This window comes from Syngnathoides biaculeatus, chromosome 3 (assembly GCF_019802595.1).
Source record: "Syngnathoides biaculeatus isolate LvHL_M chromosome 3, ASM1980259v1, whole genome shotgun sequence".
Lineage (NCBI taxonomy): Eukaryota > Metazoa > Chordata > Actinopteri > Syngnathiformes > Syngnathidae > Syngnathoides > Syngnathoides biaculeatus.
In genome coordinates, this window is record NC_084642.1 from 12,212,918 (window position 1) to 12,233,692 (window position 20,775).

Genomic DNA, 20,775 nt, shown 5'->3' on the forward strand with positions numbered 1-20,775 from the left:
TGGATGGATATCTGCTTATCTTTATACTGCCCCTAAGTGACCAAAAGACACACTGAGCAGCACAATGTCCATTTAAATGTTGCAAGTGTGACAAAACATGTGCCATCATTTCCGTTTGCTCTAAGAATAAAATACAAAAATGTTTTGCAGGGAACCTGGAATCATAGCATTTTATTGAGAAAAATTATGATTTGAGAACAGAAAGAAGTGTTTTGAGCAACATCTATTCACTGTTGACTATTTATGATTCTAAAAAAACAGTTAATATTGAGACCTAAAATAATAGTGTATTTTGTACTAATGTATACACTTTTAAAATATTAAAATGGCAAATTACGTTCAAGGGATCAAACAAAATACTTTAGAACCCAAAGCAAATCCCATCCTTTAATGGAAGTAAATGCAAACATTACATTAAATTGAAAAAGCGAAAACATCTAATTTTAAAAAGAACCAGCCTTGTGAAATCCTTTTGGAATTATGTCATGCAACTACTAAATTGAACCATTTTCTTTTAACAACCAGAGGCTGATGTATAATTATATAAAGCAAACAGGATACAGTGAACAAGTGTTTTAAATTGTTTACATTTATTAAGAATGTAAAAAGAATAACAGAGTATAGTGCCTGTCATAATTGAAACTTTCCATAGCAAACATCTAACAGGAGAGTTGATCAAGAATCCTGGTGACGACAGGAAAAATGAAAAGATGTGTTAAATTGGGGGGTGGGGGGGTGGGGGTGAGTTACAGGTATCAAAAATGGGATATACGGTTCCTGTTTCAAGCCTACGACAAGTTCAGTGTTTTCTGGATCAACACTCCTGTTTGATAGAATCGGATGTCAAGTGGCCAAACAAGCAGATTGAAATCTAAAAAGAAGCGCAATTTGAGGAAAGAAGACGGAGAAGGAACGAAGTCTTCAGTCCTTCCTCAGGATGACGGTCTCCTCTTTGATTCCCTCCTTCGTGATTATACGGATCTGAAGCGCATCGCCCGTGTAAACATCTCTTTCCGCGGCCGAGATGAAAACATCTTTGACCAGCTGAACGGACTTCTCGAGGCTCAAAGGAACGCGTGTAACACCTTCCATGTTTTTTAAACCAATCTGAGGAGGAAAAATGTGTGTCAGGAGAATGCAGCAAAGGGTATAAACATCGTGCACCTACGTCATAAAATCATGTCACTTTTGTTTACGTCGCCATATTGCTGGTCAAGCTAAGCATTGCTCAATACTAAGTCGGGCAGAGACGACATGGAAATATGTCTTGTATCATGACGCCCAGAGTCTTGTCCGATACGTTAGACATTTAAAAGGTGAAAATAAACGAAGGTGCGTGGAAAAATTAGATAAACTCGTCATAGAGGATCCATATTTAATGCCGAAGTTGATGTTTTTGCCGATAAGAAATTGGACTGTTAATTCGGTTCCGCTTGTCTCGGACAAGTGGATCTACACACGGATCTTTTGAGTAAGTCGTCGAGATTTACACGGAAGAGTTTGAAAGCGTAGAAAAGTCTGGACGCATGCAAATACTTCGTTAGTGGATCTGTTCTCAATCAACAAGAAATCCCACATCGTGACGGTTTTGACGTCTTGTGAACACGGAAGCGTTCGGCGACACATTAACCTTTGCCGGAATCCATCGATCTTTTCTGCTAGTATTCAATACAAATACCAATATTTAAATAAATGACTCCTGGTTTTACACAAACTCGCATTCATTAACTATGATTGGGGGAAAAAAAAAAAAAAAAAAAAGAGGACAGAGTCATCTCCATGGAATGTACATGGAAGCCATTGCGGCCACACTTAACCTCAGTAAACCTCTGCGACAGAACACGTATTGTTCTCTGTTCACTTTTTGGGAATTTGAGAGTGAGAAAAATAATTCCTACCTGAAATGAAGCGATCGCTACACAGGCGTGTGTGTATTGTGGTTGGGCACCATCCATCATGTTTAATTGCCGAAATCCATCGATATTTTCCGGTCTTTTCAGCTGGTATTCCATAGATTGATTTCTTGGAATATCTCTCTCGTCTCTTGTGACAACCAACAGCACAACAGGTCTCGGGTATTGTAAATATTCTCCTCTGGTTCAATGTCTCCCACAATGTTGAGCAGCTCCGTTTGACCGGCAATATGGCGCTGTGAAAGCGATGACGTCACGTGCACGAGCTCTATACTAGAAAGTCAGGCTGCAGCTATTGAATATTTTTAGAATCAATTACTCTACAGATTAACCTGTCAATAAAACCAATCATAACTGATATTGCAGTATGTAAAGAGTAAAATGAGCATGTGAGATGCAGGTATGTGTCTACATGGGGTCACCATCCTCTTGTGGGTTTCAAAAGGTGGGGCCGGGCCCGGTGACGAAGTGGGAATCAGATAATTAAATGCTCATGTGAGTGACTAGCTGTCAAATGACTTTTAGCAAAGTTTTTTTATTTTTTGGAATTGAATTACTCAAGTTATTGAATTAATCATTTCATCCCTATTTGACGGCAACATCACAGTGTACCTGGTTGTCGAGAAGTGGTTGCAACATCGCACTAGCTGATCCCCCAGCCATGTAGCAGTCCCTCTGGTAGGATCCTACTGGGTCAAAGCTGTAGACTGCACCCTTGCCTACATGAAACATTACAATTATCATCAATTTATCAGGAAGAAACTGAGTAATTTCCACAATTTCAACAGTGAGACCATGTAAAACAGGGATATTTATGTATCATAAAAGTGAGATGTGCATGTTGTAAGCCCCCCACATACCCTCGTCATCAAGGCCTCCAATGATATTGTAAACATAGTAGGGGAAGAACCTCCTCCCGTACAAGATGGTGGACAACATGGCAGCGATGGCTCCACACGACATGGTTTTATTGTTTGAGTGTTTGTACATCTGAGAGGAAAGAAAGGAAGCAACATCACTTTCATGTGCTACAACTGCAAAGGTACAGTGGCTAGAAAGTGAACACACTTTTCTTTAAATTTCATCTTTTGTTTGTGGATTTTTTTTTGGGGAGGGGGGGGCAGTTGTACCTTGATTTACAAGTAACGCCACTTACGTGTTTTTCAAGATACGAGCTGGGATTTGGCTGGTTTTTTTTTGCCTTGAGTCACTGGAAAAATTTTTAATTATGGCTCCTAAATACCATATATGGGCTACTGAAGCTAGCGTCAATGCTACAGTAGCTATATGGCTATCTGCTATGGATCTTTGAGCAAAAACGGTTGCGCAACACATGTAGATAAGCACAGGTTCATTATTCCCTGTTAAAAACTGTTTACATATACTTCTGTAGTTTAGAGAGGCACAAAATCCTCTCCATTGATTTCTCTGTGCATGTCCGATATCAGATATGCAGCCAAAATATAACATGCCTGTTATATTTGCCCACCTTTAGTCTGGCATCAATGATTTTGGTCAGAGTCAGACAGTCCCCATGGAAACCGCTACAGCCAATTACTGTTGTGTCTGTCCTAGAAGAGACAACGGTATAACCAAAAGCAAGTTGTACACAAATATACATTTTAATTTAAGTAATGTGTGATCATTTATTTACAGTAAAGTGGAAGTAGCACTTACAGTTTGTAGGATTTCGGTGACTCTCTGCTGTGGATTAAGTAACCCTCGCTCAGCCTGGTGTCTGAAGCTACAATGGCAAAGTCTTCCCCAGCCAGCGCTAGAACAGTCCTGTAGAAATTTTTACTTATTCTTTTTTGGTTTTAAGGAAATTCTTGCCGTGAAGCAAGTACAGCCCATGTACTAAACAGAAACGGCGTGATTCGAAAGTAAAACAATACGTAGTTGCAAAAAGGGTTTTGGTAGCGTTGACCATATAAAAATCACATTCTTCCACTGTGGTATGTCCAGTTTAAAAAAAAAAAAATCATAGCCAAATGTGTGTATCGAATGATCATCTGTCGTCAGCTCAAATTATTAGCTCACCATTCACCCGGGAGGTAAATGTTAGCTTGAAGGCTAAAGAGCTAGTAAATAAAAACTAAACTTACCCTCCGTTGAAAGTATACGGGGAGAAACGGTGCTCAACTGGACCCGTGTAGTGATAGTCCTTCATCTTGTCGGGGTCCCCAAAAGCTTGAGCTGAGAGCATTGCTTTAAATTACGGAAAAAAAGAAGAAATCCTTGAATAACAACTCTTCTAAAGTCGCTGTATCACTGCAATATGGCAACTTCTTCTTTGAGGGACAGATTGAAATTGGCCCTGGTACGCGGGCTCCCTCTCTGGCTGTATGATGCAATGACAGAATTCAGTCTGTACCCTGGCTGTCAAAATCGTGCAGGCGGTTGCAAAGATGTAACTTTTCACCGGTGTGTTTCAGCTTAACCTTAACAATTAATTGTTATATAGGTTAGCAATGTGTGTTTGATTACCATGTTTTTTGCCCTGACCGGAGGTCAAAGCCCGTTGACCATGGAGAAACCAATGATGGATGTAGTTTTTTTTAAATCTAATCGTCTCAAATGTATTTCATATTTGATAACACAAAAATGTGTGGAAAAACAAAGATACTGGTGTAAACAAGTTGTGTGCAAAACTACTAATAAAATTCTCCAACAACTCTATTGTAAATTTCACTCACTGAAAAATGTTTCGCTGCTTGTGTCAAGCCCGATGGAAGTTGGTTGGGTCGTCGTGGGATACGGACATCCATCCGTCCATTTTCTTTGCTGCTTATCCTCACGAGGGTTCCGGGGAGTACTGGAGCCCATCTCAGCCGTCAACAGGCAGGGTACACCCTGAACTGGTTGCCAGCCAATCGTAGGGCACATTGAGACAAACAGCCGCACTCACAATCACACCTAGGGGCAATTTAGAGTGTCCATTTAATGTTGCATGTTTTTGGGTTTTGGGAGTGCCCGGAGAAAACCCATGCAGGCACAGGGAGAACATGCAAACTCCACACAGGCGGGGCCGGGATTGAACCCGGGACCTCAGAACTGTGAGGCCAACGATTTACCAGGTGAATCACCGTCCCGGATACAGACATTTCCATCTTTTACACAAATCACTCTGTCAATCTATATAAAAAGGATGAGTGACATACAGATATATTTTTATAATCACAGTTTATTTAAAAAATGTTCAGTGACAAAGACATCAACAAATTATTTGCTTTCACTAAAGAATGTTTAGAAAAGTACAAAAATACTTTTTCAAGGCAAATCCAAAAATATGAGCCGCTTTACTGTAGCTACAATCGACAGGCTTGTTGCAGTCGGAGGCATCGCGACAAGGTAAGTACGGTGAAAATGTGTATTTACACAAGACATTTGTTTCAATGAACAGGACAAAAAATGAGACACTACATTTAAAAAGATCATTAGCACCATGACAGAATAAGACATTTAAATAAGACTGCACGACAAAATAACACTTTAAATCTACAAGACAGACGTTTGCTTTTCAACTACTACAGGCAGATCACCCCCACCCGAAAAAAGCACCATTTATTCATCCAAAACAGCTTAATAGCTTATAACATACAGTACATGTTTTGGCCAAGAAATATACATTGTTAAATAGTGACAATAACATCAATAGTTAGATGGAGTTTATAAAATGTGTAACATGGCGAACAAACATTAGTACTATAGTGCTATAAATCATAACAAAAATGTGTGTGGGGGGCGGTTATGTTGAAAAAAAAAAAGTCTACAAAGGGCAGCATGCATGTCATGTTATGGGAATCTGAGAAGATTGACCTTTTTGTGTAATCTTGTTTTCATGTCATCGCCGTGTCGATAAGTTAGCATTTTCTTATTTTGTGCCAGGCATGGACACACGTGATGGACAAAGTAATGAATTAATGTGGAAAAGCTCACTGATCTTGAAGTAATTTTCGGAAAATGGAATGCTGTACTTGGCTGCAAACAATAGTTCAAGTAGTTTGTGGCCTCAAGAATAAGAATAAGGTTTAGCTACTTCCACACACATACCTCCACTACCTCACAAATCCAGCAAGCGTTATAGTGTTCAATATGACCCAAACCCAAAAACTAATAATTAAAACATCAGATTTTCTATCTCTAATGGACACTGAGTCTGGAAATATACCTCACCTTCCTGGTTAGTAGTATAATATAAGACTTGTGTGGTCACCTTTACATTTCCAGGTACAGTGTTGAACACGTCACTGAATACATTTCCTAAAGCGCTATTGACCTGAAAGTTTCACCATAGAATGGGAACAACCCATACATACAAAGAAAGTACAAAAAAAAGTTGTGTATAAAAATGTGAAATGACAGAAAAAATTTATTGAACACATGGAGCATGGGAGGTGCAAAAAAGCAGGCCATAATACATAAGGGGAAAGCAATCATACCACCATGAAATTGCTTCGATCTGGTGCTCCTCACAAGATTTCCAACAGAGGAGTGCAAAGAATAATCAGAAAAGAGCCAAGGACCACGTGTGGAGGGCTTCAAAAAGACCTGGAATTAGCAGATACTGTTGTCACAAGACCCTACTGCTGAAAAAAACATGTCAAACCTCGTTAAATTTTGCAGAACAACTGGACAAGCCATTTAAATAATGAGAAAATATAGTCTTGTAAGATGAGAGCGTGAATGATTTGTTAAGATGCCATAATGCACAACCCGTTTGGAGGAAGAATGGCACTTAAAAAAAACACACCAACAGTGACAATCAGAGGTGGGAACATGATGGTGTGGGGCTGCTTTTCAGCATATGGTACTGGTAAACGATATGATTAAAGGAAACAACAAGTCTCGACAAAATCTGCTGCCATTTTCAAGGATGATGAAAATGAAACGAGAGTGGACGTTTCAGCAGTTTAATAATACAAAACAAACGGACAAGGGAACTCGAAATTGGTTTCAAAGAAAAAACAAAGGCCACTACAATGGCCCAGCCCATCACCTGACTTGAATCCAGTCAAAAATCCATGGAAAAAGTGAAAGCCAAGGATGACAAAAGATGGCCGTGGAAGCTTCAAGAATTGAAGACCAAAATCACTCTAGAGCAATGTATGGCACTAGTTTTTCCATACAGGTGTTGTGTTGAAGCTGTCATTGTAAACAGGCTTTTGTACAAAGTGCCGGTATTAAATACCAGTTGGCGTGTTCAATTTTTTTCCCCCTCTGTCATTTCACATTATTGCACAGATCTTAATTTCTAATGTCACTTATTCTACTTTATTTGTATGTATGGATTACTTGGGTTGTTCTCAACATCAACATTTTGTCAATAGCACCTTGGAAATATATCCATCCATCCATTTCTTAGCCGCTTATCCTCACGAGGGTCACAGGAGTGCTGGAGCGTATCCCAGCCGTCAACGGGCGAGAGGCGGGATACACCCTGAACTGGTTGCCAGCCAATCGCAGGGCACATGGAGACAAACAGCTGCACTCACAATCACACCGAGGGGCAATTTAGAGCAGCAGTCGGCAACCCGCGGCTCCGGAGCCTCATGCGGCTCTTTCATCCTTATAATGCGGCTCTGATTGGCTTGGGAAAATAAATTACTCAATTTTTTTTTTTTGTATTTAATTGAAGTGTGTTTTATTTGTGTTAGTTTTTATATTATTTTATTTCTAAATTTGAAGATTATTGTGATCTTGAAATATTAAAATATTAATTAAATTATTTGATATTATTTTTTCGTCGCTCAAAATAGACGTCACACTGCGGAAGCGGGTATACCCGCTGAAACGCCGTCTATTTTGAGCGACTTTCAAGCCCGGCAAAGCCAATGGAGAAATGTAAGAAAAGAAAAATATCTCAAGAAAATAGAACATTCAATGATGCCTGGGCAGATTCATTTGCATTTACCTCGGGCGAGAGTGGCCTACCAGTATGCCTAATTTGTGGAGAAAAACTGGCTAACAATAAACGGTCAAATGTCGCAAGACATTTTAACAATACACACAGAGCCTTTGCTGAAAAATATCCAGAGGGAGAAGAGAGGAAAAAAGCTGTTTCGGAACTGATGCAGAAGGCTGACTGGACGAAAAATCAATTCAAGAAGTGGGTGAAGTCTGCAAATTCAACTACATATGCAAGCTTTGTGGCCGCTCAGGAAATAGGCAGGCATGGGAAACCGTTCACAGATGGAGAATATATGAAAGAATCATTCCTTAAGATTTCAGAACACTTATTTGCGGACTTTAAAAACAAAGACGAAATTGTGCAGAAAATCAGAGAGATGCCTCTCTCTGCAAAGACTGTCAAAGACAGAACCATAAAAATGGCAGAAAATATCACAAAACAGCAGCGTACTCAATCGCCTGTGATGAGTCCACGTGGATTTCATAAGAAACATGCTGTGGTAAAGTAGTAGAAGTTTTTTTTTTTTTTCATTTTAGATCTGCGGCTCCCAGTGTTTTCTTTTCCGTGGAAACCGGGTTCAAATGGCTCTTTCGGTGTCAAAGGTTGCCGACCGCTGATTTAGAGTGTTAAATTAATGTTGCATGTTTTTGGGATGTAGGAGGGAACCAAAGTGCACGGAGAAAATCGACGCAGGCACGGGGAGAACATGCAAACTCCACACAGGCGGGTATGGGATTGAACCCCGGACCTCAGAACTGTGAGGCATTTGGAAATATATTTAATGAGAAAAATGTTGACATGGTAAATATTTACTTCAGCCACTGTATATCAGTTGCCAATTGGTAACAGCTTGTCATAAATTGCTCATGAGATTTAGTTGGAGTGCTTAAAATGAATTTGCAGATCCCAAAACAACATTTGAGGTGAAATATCATTACTCAGTCTAGATTAGGGTTCACCAACATGGTGTCCACAGTCACAAAAAAAACCCCTCCAAGGACCAGATGTGTAGTCCACGGGCTTGTTCTAAACATCGCTCACCAGTGAGGGGACATTGTGATTCCGTAGGAATTTGTTGTGGCCATTGTTTTCTCGTCCCTTCTGACTTGATCATAAGTTTTGCCCCCACTCAGTAGCTTTCAGTTTCAAAACGTCTGCCACCCCCTAGTTGTGGTCCACGGAGTACACTTAAATCACTTTTGCACTGACTTGGGCTTTTTCGGTGTTTTCGCTCCACCTTTCTTCTTGGGTGCGCTGAAATCTTTATCGCACACCTCACACAGCCAAAGACCTGCACCATCCCAAATAATGACTCAATATCATAAAAGGCAAATAAACAGCAAAGTAGTGAGCGAGACAACGACCTGTGGGGATGGAGCCCATGCCAACGCAGAAGGTGTGGAAGCCTCTGTCGCACTTGTCGCAGAACATCATCTCGTCCTCATGGTGGGGCTGCTGGCACACGGTGCACGTTTTGCACTCCATGCACTGCCAGCGGTACGTCCGGATCACGCACACCAGCTCCTCGCTCATGTCCAAACAGGACGGGTGGCCTACATTTAGTGACACAACAAACACAGACACCCTTTAGGGCATAGGTAGAAATACGCAGAGCATACTCTCAAAGTGAATACTACAAAGATTTGACTGCTTTAAGGTTTTAAAATCTTATTTTCGGGCAGTTTAAACCAGTGATGACCAACCACTGTGCTGGCCACATTAGTTGGAAATTATATATTTAGTAAAAATAGCACATCTTTGTTTATGCAGCCTATGCCCGGGAACGCCAAGTGACGGTGAAACAACGAAATTCTCTTCCACTAGATGGCAGAAGGCACTTGCGTGTTCATCAGGTAACAGAATATGAGGCTCAACAGGCCCAAATTTCACTCAAAGTAAAAAAATGTGATTGAGACTATCATTATTTTAGTACACAGTATGTTTTTTGTGTCATATTTTGGGATGATGTGTTGTGAGATTTTTTCGTTATCTTCTCAAATTAAACAGAAACCATTAACTTAAACTCTGAGTAACAAATCAGTACTTGGCATCGTAAACCACGTCAAACTGCAACTGAAGAAACTTAAATATCAACTAATCATGTGCAATTTGTCTTTTAATCATTTTCTTGAGAATTACAGGCATTACCTGAACTTGGCACATTTCTCAAACGATTAAGTAAGAACTTTTAAATAACAATAGCATGACATTAATTCAAAGATACAATTCATGGTCTTTGGTGAGGTCATGCAAGTAGTATAGTATTGTTACAACATAGTAAAAAGTACTGGACTGCCTCTGAGATTTTCTCATGTTCTAATATATAGTACAGTGGAAATAAAAATGTCTACACACTCCTGCTCAAATGATAGGGTTTTTGTGACCAAGACAAACTGAACTTTATTTGGGGTTAATTCGAGGCACTTTAAATGTTGGCAGGTGTGCGTAGACTCCCATCGAACATCACTCTGAATGTGATGGGCTGATTTTGAAAACAGTAACACCTCAGTTGTAAGAAGATGGTCAACTATGTTAATGCTGGAAAAGGTCTAAAATTATATCTTGGTCTTATTTTATATTAAACTTGATATTTGAACCCAGGTGTGTATACATTTTTTTTTCTATCCACTTAAAAGTTTTATCCATTTTTTACTGTGCTTAGATTAATCAACGTTTGAAGACAATCAGCTTCAGGGTTCCCAAAATGTTTACAGTTTACAACTCAAACTGATATTTCGTCCCTCCTCAGGACATCTGTGCCACAGACTGGCCTAAAACCAAAATGTACTATAAATAAACTAACACAGCATACGATAATGTACCATACCTACGTGCTGGGGATTGCATCAATTTACATATAAACAATAATTTATTATATAAGAAAGCCATTGGTGACAAAATATCCATCCATCCATTTTCTTTGCCGCTTATCCTCATGAGGGTCACGGGAAGTGCTGGAGCCTATCCCAGCTGTCAACTGGCAGGAGGCGGGGTACACCCTGAATTGGTTGCCAGCCAATCACGGGGCACATTGAGACAGTCGCACTCACAATCACACCTAGGGGCAATTTAGAGTGCCCAATGAATGTTGAATGTTTTTGGGATGTGGGAGGAAACCGGAGTGCCCAGAGAAAACCGGAGAGAATATGCAAACTCCACAGGCGGGTCCGGGATTGAACCCGGGACCTCAAAACTGTGAGGCCAACGCACACGCACATATATTTAGTGCAAAAGTTGCTTAATTACAATTTCATCAACCGTTCACCAGATATGTCTTGAACACACAAACTTGCATGAGCCCTTCTCTGGGTTAGGGTTAGGATTTAAACTCCAAAATTTAGGGAAAATTTAGTCCATAAAAGGGAAGAGTCTTTTTTTTTTGTCTGTGTATGAGTTTGTGTACTTACCACTGTTATCACACTGGGAGCAGTGAATGAGCGCCTCAGGTTTGCCTCTCTTGTTGGCCTCTTTACCCTTCTGGCAAATGCCACATATAGCATTGGGAATGACCTTAGGCTGCAAGGCAGAACAATGCTATAAACACCAAACAGCACAGCATACTCGAGTCAAGTTCAATACACAGTACAGCTGGTCAGCTTTGAGAAAAGCCCAAAGCAGTCATCGAATAAAATGCTTTCTAAAACATAACTAAAACAGATACATTTAAATATAGCACCGCTGAAAAATGGTGTCTGGGTTAAAATACACAAGCACTAAAGATCAAATTCTCACTTTGTTTGTTTTCAAAAAGTCCTCAATTTTGTCACACACTTTCCCATGCTGTAGAAAATCAACATTCATTTCTTTAAAACTGCAATCCACCACCAAAATACTGCACAATACAGCTATTAATATGATTTCAACTTGACATGAATTCTGTAAATTTCCACATCAACCTACCATTATTCCTCTCGAGATAATTCACTTTAATTTTAGAATTTAAGAAACACTGGAATGAGAAGAAACATTAATAGCACCTGGAATGCAAGTACAGGGAATTAGTCCATTTAATGTCAGCTTTGTATCATAACTTGAATTTATTGATAGGCTGCATTGTGAAAATATCACATGATTCAAAACAGTCAAAAAAACCTTTGCATATACTATGGGGATATGGAAGTACTTCTAAATGAATAATCACTATATAAATGCATATATATATATATATATATATATATAAAACTTAGAAGGGGGTGCACGTTGCACGTTACCTTGGAGTAACAAAAGTATCACTTTTTGAAAGACTTTTTTTAAATAAATATTTTTTAGTTACTGTAGTTCCTTTGTGCACTAATTTAAAATACTACATGGGCACAAATTTTAGCTGCATGTCACGTAAATAAACTAAGAAAAACGTGCAAAAACATTTTCTTGCGATCATACGGTAATATCTAACTGGAACACATTAAAACAGTAGAAAAAGAACCACGTCCGCATCGCAGAGCCAGACTAGGCACAAAAATGGTTGGTTAAAGTGTAAATTAAAAGAACTGAAAACTGATTTTAGTCCAAAAATGACATCTTAATTTGATAATGGTGCCTTGAGATACATGGTGAATTTCTTCAGTGACCATGGTTTTAACGTAAAAACCATCTCATCTCAAATTCAAATTTCCCAATTGAAATGAATAGAAATGGCATTAATCCGTTCCAGCCTCCCTACCCAAAAACAACAACAACATTTTTTTTCTGTTTTTGGATACGGACAACAGTACTCTAAAATATTGTATTTTCTAAAAACAGAATGACAACAATTTGTACATAGTACTTCTACCAATACAACAACTATTATAAGTGACTGAGTAAGGTGTTATTAGTCATATTAGTCATTTTTCATAGAGGATAAGAAATATTTATGCCTGTGAATACTGTCTAGATGTGTTGCTCCACCATTTATGTCCAAATATGTCCTGCTTCCAAAAAAGCGTTGATCAATACCAACATTAGCATGTCAATTGTGTTTTTTTTTTTATTGTATTTTAGTATTAAGATAAGTAGACTTTCCGAAGACAAAGCTATGTGGTTTTGTATTCGCAACGTGTAATTCTTGTTTTATACTTGTTTTGATACTAAAAGACAACTGGAAGTGGCAATAGACAGTTTGAAGCCTCTATTTTGATGAATAGTTCACTCCATGGCAAACAGCTGAGTTGGGTTTAATTCACTTCTACTGTACAGCACTCATATCTCAAATTCTATTCCATCCATTTTCCAAGCCGATTATCCTCACAAGGGTTGTGAGAAAGCTGGAGCCTATCCCAATTGTACGGTCACTCATATCTCAAGGCACCACTTTCTATTAAAACGTTTTATTTTGAGAAATTATCATAAACGTTATGTTTCACACCGGGGTAGGGAACCTTTCTCCTATTAGGGGTCATTTCATTTTGATAAAGTGCTTTGATAAAGGCCATACTAAATATGTATTCGAGAAAAATATCAAACAACAGGTGGAGCAACGGGTTAGAGCATTGGCCACAATGTTTTGAGGTCCCAGGTTCAAATCCCGCACCCGCCTGTGTGGAGTTTGCATGTTCTCCCCGTGCCTGCGTGGGTTTTCTTCGGGCACTCCAGTTTCCTCCCACATCGCAAAAACATGCGTTGATTGGAGACTCTAAATTGTCTTTAAGTGTGATTGTGAGTGTGAATGTTGTTCGCGTCTATGTGCCCTGCTATTGGCTGGCAACCAGTTTAGGGTGTACCCCGCCTCCTGCCCTATGATACCTGGATTAGGCTTCGGTACTCCCACGACCCTCGTGAGGATAACTGGCTCAGAAAATGGATGGATGATGCAACAGTTGAATAATCATTACGAGCGCTGGTGATACAGTGTAGCAACTGACTAGAGTGTCTGCTTCACAGTTCTGAGGACCGGTCTTCAAATTCCGACCCGGCCTGTGTGTTTCCTCCCACATCCCCCCCAAAACATGCATTAATTGGAGACTAAATTGCTCATAAGTGTGATTGTGAGTGCGACTGTTGTTTGTCTCCATGTGCCCTGCAATTGGCTGTTAACCAGTTCACGGTGTACCCGGTGTGACAGTTTGAGCGCTACCCCTCGCTGAAAAGTCCCCTTGGGATTAATGCGCACGCGCATAGAATTTTTTGAATTTTTCTACTTTTTCCACATCCATACCAGTCTGAAACTTCCCCATCCCTGCTTGTTCTGCATGTTCATTTTTGCTCCGCTTCAGCGTGTTCATTTTCGCTCCGCATGCATTTCTCTATGGACATCTCACAAAGCTTATGACAGCGAATGAGAGAATCCAGAAAAAAATGCGAACATATTGTTTGTTATTTATCAACTGGAAAGCACGGTCCAGCATTGAACAAGAATCAACAGAGGATTGTTCGGGTATGGGTTCAGATGATATGACACTTACTTTCACTAACCCAAATGTGCCTTGATGACTGAGCCCGCACAATCCTCTGTTGATTTTTGTGACAAACAATAACAATAATAATAATAATAAGAATAATAACAACAACAAACAATATGTTCACATTTGTTTCTGTATTCTTTCATTTGCTATGTTCGGCTTTGTGAGACGTCCATAGCGAAATGCACGCGGAATGAAAATGAACACATGGAAGCAGAGCAAAAATGAACACGCGGAAGAAGCATGGAAGGGGAAGTTTCAGACTGGCACGGATGTGGAAAAAGTAGAAAAACTCCAAAAATTCTACGCACATGCGCATTAACCTGAAGAAGACCTCTCAGCACTGGGAGCGCTCAGACCGTCATACTGGCCTCCTGCCCGAAGATAACCGGGATAGGCTCCGGCACTCCCGCAACCCTTGTGAGGATTAGCAGCTCAGATAATGGATGGATGGATTATGAACACTTTTTTAGTTAATATTTTTGGTCTACGTCATCTGGAGATTCTATTTGTTTATAGAACTGCATAGCAGGCAAGATTAAATACTGTCAAGGGATGCAGCGAATATGGTAGGTTATCTGCCCCTGATTTGGAGAGACAAGCTAATGTTTTGGGGTCCAGCATTTCAGCTCAGGGTGAACAAAGTTAGCATGTCGCTTCACTGATGCACTTGCGTTTTAGAACAGTGCGCTCTAATATTTACCCACAGACCAACAGTACACCACGTTAATACATAGCATATAATCTTTAACACCAACAAACAATAACATTTGTGTTGTACACTTCAGGTATACATGGTAAAAATGCACTATTTTTTAATATCAACTACATTTTAAAGCAACCACAAAATGACTGTTTGCTGTCTGGGTCCAAGTTCTTTATGAAAAATGAAAAAGTAGCAGCCAAAGGATCAGTTTACTTGTCTTGCAAGTATCCTTTTCTTTTTTTTTCTTTTCTTTCTTTTTTTTTTAGACAAGTGAGGTGAGAAACTGAAGACATTCAAAAAGGAAACATTAATTTGTCCTTGCGGGAAAAACTTAAAAAAAAGTGCAATGCAAAACAAACTGATCTGTTCCTTTCTTATTGTTCTTATTGCTCACAGTCTGGTTGAAAGTGAAAAACAGAACGGTGTAGTAGTCCTACAAAGAAAAAGTGAAAACGGGCATCTCAGTTGGAGTGTGTGGGCAAATGTGTATGCCGGTCCCTGCTGAGACAAACTGTAGAAGCGGAGAACAAAGTGAAGAAAGCTAAGGGAGGGGATGTCGGGATGTACGGATTAAGGAGGTGGTCGTAGTAGTAGAAAAAGGAGGAGGAGGAGCAGGAGGAGGGGTAGAAAAGTGCTGCTGCTGCTGTTGAAGAAGAGTTCAGGTGGTTTTGTCCTCTACCTTGTACCCGGGAGTGGCTTTGTGGGACTGGCGCTGGCTCCCATCTTTGCCCAGCGTGGACATCCTGTCTTTGGGCTTGGACTTGTGGCCTCCTCCCTCCTGACTTTCACCGTCTGATGTGTTGCCTGAAGAGCTGTCCTACAGAGGTGAAATCAACACAAAGTTAAGGAAGTTCACCAAAGGCTGGAACATGGGATAAAATAAAATACCGTTAAATATATGTAAACATGATCATTCATGAAAATTAACATCAAATTCCATGGCTCAGCCACCTCATAAGTTAGAGTGAGTCTAAGGCTGAAACCCTCTGGGTCTCTCATACCTGTCTCGAGTGAACCAAAATATTTGCAAATTGGAAGAACATACTTCAGGTCAAAAGTTTCAAATCAGTGCTTTTTCAACATTTAACAGGCACCAATGCTCTGCGCGACTGACTCCTTTTGTGTCATACGCAACACAATGTGAAAATGAGTTTTCCCGTATCCCTTCAACTAACATGAGGGGTTGAAGAAGGCATTAAATCAGTGGTCACCAACGCGGTGCCCGCGGGCAAATGGTAGCCAGCGAGGACCGTACAAGGCGCCCGGGAGGTATGTTATAAAAATACCATAGGCCACAAATCGTGACTATTATTTGTGCTTTAAGTTCTGAATCTGACTTGCTTATGTGAATTAAAATTTTAAAATACCTGTAATCTAATTTAGTACAATAAATTAAAACAAAAATATTTTATGTACGTGTAATGAAGTTTGCCGCAAAGAAGTCACGTAGCCCTTCATACGATCGGTACTCACGAAGTGGCCCTCGGCCTCAAAAAGGTTGGTGAGCCCTGCACTAAATACAGAGACCATCTTTAAGCAGCCATCACAGCCTCTGTCCCTGTGTTCGCAGCCATATTGCTGGTGTAAGAAATGCACATCAGCACTTTGAACTACAAGACTCCCTATAAATTATTCCATCCATCAATTTTATTAGCCCGTTATCCTCACAAAGGTCGTGGGGAGTGCTGGAGCCTATCCCAGCTGTCAACGGGCAGGAGGCGGGGGACATCCTGAACTGGTTTCCAGCCAATCGCAGGGCACATGGAGACAGACAACAGTCACACTCACAATCACACCTAGGGGCAATTTAGAGTGTCCAATTAATGTCGCATGTTTTTGGGGAAAGTAAATTCATTTGTCATTCATTTTGACTGATTCCCTGGCCTAAGGCGCACTTCACAATGACCACTTCCTACTCACTCATCCACTACAGACTGGATTTGGTTGTGTGCCGAGACGGGAGTCGGCACTGTTGTGCCCCTCCAAACGCCTTACAGAGGAGTTCTTGTTCTTTTTATCGTCTTCTCCATCATCTGAGTCAGGTTCCGAGTCCAGCGCAGGGAGTTCTGGATCCAGCGGAGGCTCAAACAGGGCTGTGTTCAAAGGCAGGTAACGGAGCTCATTGGGAGAGTAACTGTTGGGCACAATACAGTTTTGGTTCAGAACACAACCATACATATAATGAAATCAAACCTGAAAAGTTCAACATAATCTAAACATGGTTATCCATCAGATTGTATAGTACTTTTTCCTCTCCAACCTGTGCAGAATTTGAAGCAATTAATTACAGGGTCAAACTGTCACCATCTGAATTATCTCTAGGCTGACAAAATTATGATCTGGTGTGTGACTTTAGTGTGGGAAAATATTGGTTAAATTGCAAATTACATGACCACATAGGAATTCAGTTCTAAGAGTAGGACAGGTTAAATCAAAAATAAACATTGCCACACATGGAGTTGGTTAATGTGAATGAATGTTTCTGTAAGCGTAATCTACCTTTTGTAGTAGTCTTGGAACTGCCCTGGTATAAGAGCAACTGGGTAGGGACCCGTCTTGGTCAGTTCTGGAGCAAGCACCTTGAACCTGCCCTGGGGCACTTGAATAACCTGAGACAAAAATTATTACATCCAATATATCAGTCGCTTATCCTCAAAAAGGTCGCTGGAGCTTATCCCAGCTATCTTCATTCGCACACAAAATCACACCTAAGGTCAGTTTAGAATTTCCAATTTATTCATGTTTTTGGGAAGTGAGCACGGTGGATCAGCTGGTAAAGCGTTGGCCTCACTGTTCTGAGGACTCGGGTTCGATCCCGGCCCCGCCTGTGTGGAATTTACATGTTCTCCCCGTGCCTTGTGTGGGTTTTCTACGGGCACTCCGGTTTCCTCCCACATCCCAAAAACATGCAACATTAATTGGACACTCCAAATTGCCCCTAGGTGTGATTTTGAGTGCGGCTGTTTGTCTCTATGTGCCCTGCGATTGGCTGGCAGCTAGTTCAGGGTGTACCCCGCCTCCTGCTCATTGACAGCTGGGATAGGCTCCGGCACTCCCCGCGACCCTCGTGAGGATAAGCGGCAAAGAAAATAGATGTATGGATGTCAATGTGAAGTAACAAATATGTCAAACTGAACCAATAGCCTCTGTATGAGCTCCTCAACCACTTGAAACCTTAGCAATTGCTGTGATATTTCTATATTAAAACCTTTGAAAAAAAACGAACAATCGCCATAACCAGTCAAAAAAAAAAAAAATTTTTAAAAATCTGTGATTTTCATCAAATAATAGCTAGCAAACAGTTAAAATTATCCGAAAGTATAGACAAGATGCATATAAAAGCATTGTCTAATGTTTACTTGATGAGAAATTAATGATTATTTTGACAAGCTGGGGTGAATAAAATACTACAAACTGAGTAGGATTTAGGGGTTACAACTCCCAACCATTGTGCTCCATCATTATTTGAGTGACTGCCACATTTGAACTCATAGACTTACATGTGTCTGGAGGTCAAAATAGGCCCTCCTCTCTTCCATTCGCTCCCTGTTGAAGTTACTGTTGAACTCGGCCGCCTTTTTGGCCGCCTTCTTAATGTACTCCGGAACCTTGCTGGCCTCCACCTTCTGAGGGTTCTGCTGCTGCATTTGCTTTACCACGACAATAGACATGCCCGGTGAACATATGACAATTGTGAAGTGCAGGACATTTCCATTTGGATGATGTACTTACGGAGTACTCTTTAGCTATCCTCTGTCGCTCTCGCTCCTGGAGAATGACCGAGTACTCTAAATGTTTGGCAGGATACTCTTTTATCATCAGGTCGATGACCTCGTCACTCCGCAGAGCTGTTAAACCTGGAGACAAACATTCATTGACAGCAATCCCCATGTCGGTCTGACTGTGTTAGAAAGAGGATGCTTCCTACCCAGAGTGCACTGCGTCTCGGTGATGACATTCTGTTCACGTAGGTAGAGCTTCTCTTTGTGCGATAGGTCTCTTCTTTCCATATCTAGAGTAGTTTGAAAAAAATAAAACATGACACAGCTATACCTCTTTGCTTGTAAAAGTTATATAAATGTTATCTCTTTAGTTTTTCACAAAATTATCCACAACATTTTTTTCCCCCAAAACAAGGATTCCAATTCATACCCGGGTACTTCCTCTTGAAGGATGTAACTCCCAGATACTCGCTGACCTGCTCTTGTAGCATGTAATACTCTCCCGTGTCATCTGCTGGCCACTTGTATTCGGTCAAGTTCTCCGCTGGGAAATACGTTGGCCTGGAATAAGTGCGTGGAAGAAACAGCATTCTTAAAAAGTTATCCATATTTGGCGATGATAGATAATTTGTAAAAAGTATAAGCAGACCCACCCAAGGTCTTGACTTGAGGTGTCGCAACTTCTTGAACTATCCCCTGAACCCATTCGTCGCCTTTTTGCAGGCTGGCTTCCATCGTTGGACTCATCTCCCGTTATGTCCTCCTAAACACAGTTTCAATAGAAAATGTAAGCATTGTCTTTAGCACTGCATCCCAAGTACAATGTTATGGTCAAAAGTCCAACTGGGATTTCCAAAATTGGATTTATCAAAACACCAACTTTTTACATCCACTGTATGTGCCAGACAAACTTAAAAAAAAAAAAAAAGACAGACAGACAAGCATTTATCAGGTTTCAATGAAACAATCCCAGATTTCATGCAGAGTCCATTTGTGTGAGATTATCATTATTTCAGTAATATACTTCTATAGTTTGGTGATGTGCTATCATATTTTTTCTTGCGTAATAAACATGCCACTGAGATGAGTTTGGGTGTAGACTAAGTGGTCTTGGGACGGGGGTGAAAACATCATCATATCTGCTATCAAATATATTGGAACAAACGCCTCAAACGTTTGTAAAGCAGTATAATGTAAGAAATGTAGCGGTTAAAATATAATAATGGAGGGCGGAGGGGAGGTTATTAATTGACCTAAACAAAGTTACATAAATGTGTGGCCTTAGTAAGACTTGCACAACTTCAGTAATTTATAATAACATCCATGTTGTTAGAAGTGCATATCACTTAAACAGTACAGTTTGTGTGGGAAAGTGTTATAACAGATTAATCGCCCACTGTTAGGTAAAACGTCAAAACTTAATCACAAAATTGAAATGTTGTGGTCCGTCCAGTATGTCAGTCCAATATGGCCATAATTACATTACTAAAAAACAAAGCAATACTCTCTGTACTACTATCAGATGCTATTCGTCAACAGTAGCAAACATTGCCGTGCTAATTAGCTTTTAGCGTTGCACTGATAGACGCACACCTCCGGAAACAATTATATTAGCAATTCGCCTTTCCTCAGCAGAACAGCCGCTACCTTGAGGGACTGTGATCCGGGCGTGGCGGGGTTGCTGTCGCACTGTGGTCTCGGGGGGAGCACAGCAGCCATGTTTCGCTAATTTGGGGTTACTGCTGGGCTAGCTGCAAGCTAGCAAAACTAGCCGCGTTTTGTCTTCGTTTTCTCAGATTGTTTTGGCGGTTCATGTTTGTTCGGCGCACCATACTGCCACCTTGTGTCCTGGATTTCTGTAACATAATAATCTGTGGGTGTTGGGCTCACTTGTTCTGAGGAGAGGGGTTCAAATCCCGGTCCCGCTTGTGTGGAGTTTGCATGTTCTATTCATGTTGAATAATAATAAAAAAAAGAACATAATCTTAATTAAATATAAAATGACTAAAAATCCGGAAAAGGTAAAATATATTAAATGTATTGTTTTAGTAATAACCCCTAACGGGACAAGCCGAAAGAAACTAGCGAGCTAGCACGTTATTATTCATAATAAAACTTTATAATGAACAGGCCACTCTTTAAA

At 40.3% G+C, this 20,775-nt stretch overlaps 2 protein-coding genes across 2 annotated transcripts; both read right to left on the reverse strand.

Moving 5' to 3' along the window:
• Positions 1-373: 373 nt before the first annotated feature.
• Positions 374-4,238, reverse strand: psmb1 (proteasome 20S subunit beta 1). Its single transcript, XM_061815117.1, has 6 exons — positions 4,019-4,238; positions 3,591-3,698; positions 3,403-3,484; positions 2,774-2,903; positions 2,526-2,632; positions 374-1,107 (listed from the first exon to the last, which is right to left on the reverse strand). The coding sequence occupies exons 1-6, from the start codon at positions 4,117-4,119 to the stop codon at positions 922-924; spliced, it is 714 nt and encodes a 237-aa protein (XP_061671101.1). The 5' UTR covers positions 4,120-4,238; the 3' UTR covers positions 374-921.
• An 863-nt stretch (positions 4,239-5,101) lies between these two features.
• phf10 (PHD finger protein 10) lies at positions 5,102-20,484 on the reverse strand. The gene is made up of 12 exons (XM_061814335.1): positions 20,280-20,484; positions 19,286-19,395; positions 19,063-19,193; positions 18,839-18,922; positions 18,643-18,767; positions 18,411-18,560; positions 17,410-17,519; positions 16,906-17,044; positions 15,590-15,727; positions 11,232-11,340; positions 9,189-9,377; positions 5,102-9,115 (listed from the first exon to the last, which is right to left on the reverse strand). The coding sequence occupies exons 1-12, from the start codon at positions 20,349-20,351 to the stop codon at positions 9,018-9,020; spliced, it is 1,455 nt and encodes a 484-aa protein (XP_061670319.1). The 5' UTR covers positions 20,352-20,484; the 3' UTR covers positions 5,102-9,017.
• Positions 20,485-20,775: the final 291 nt, after the last annotated feature.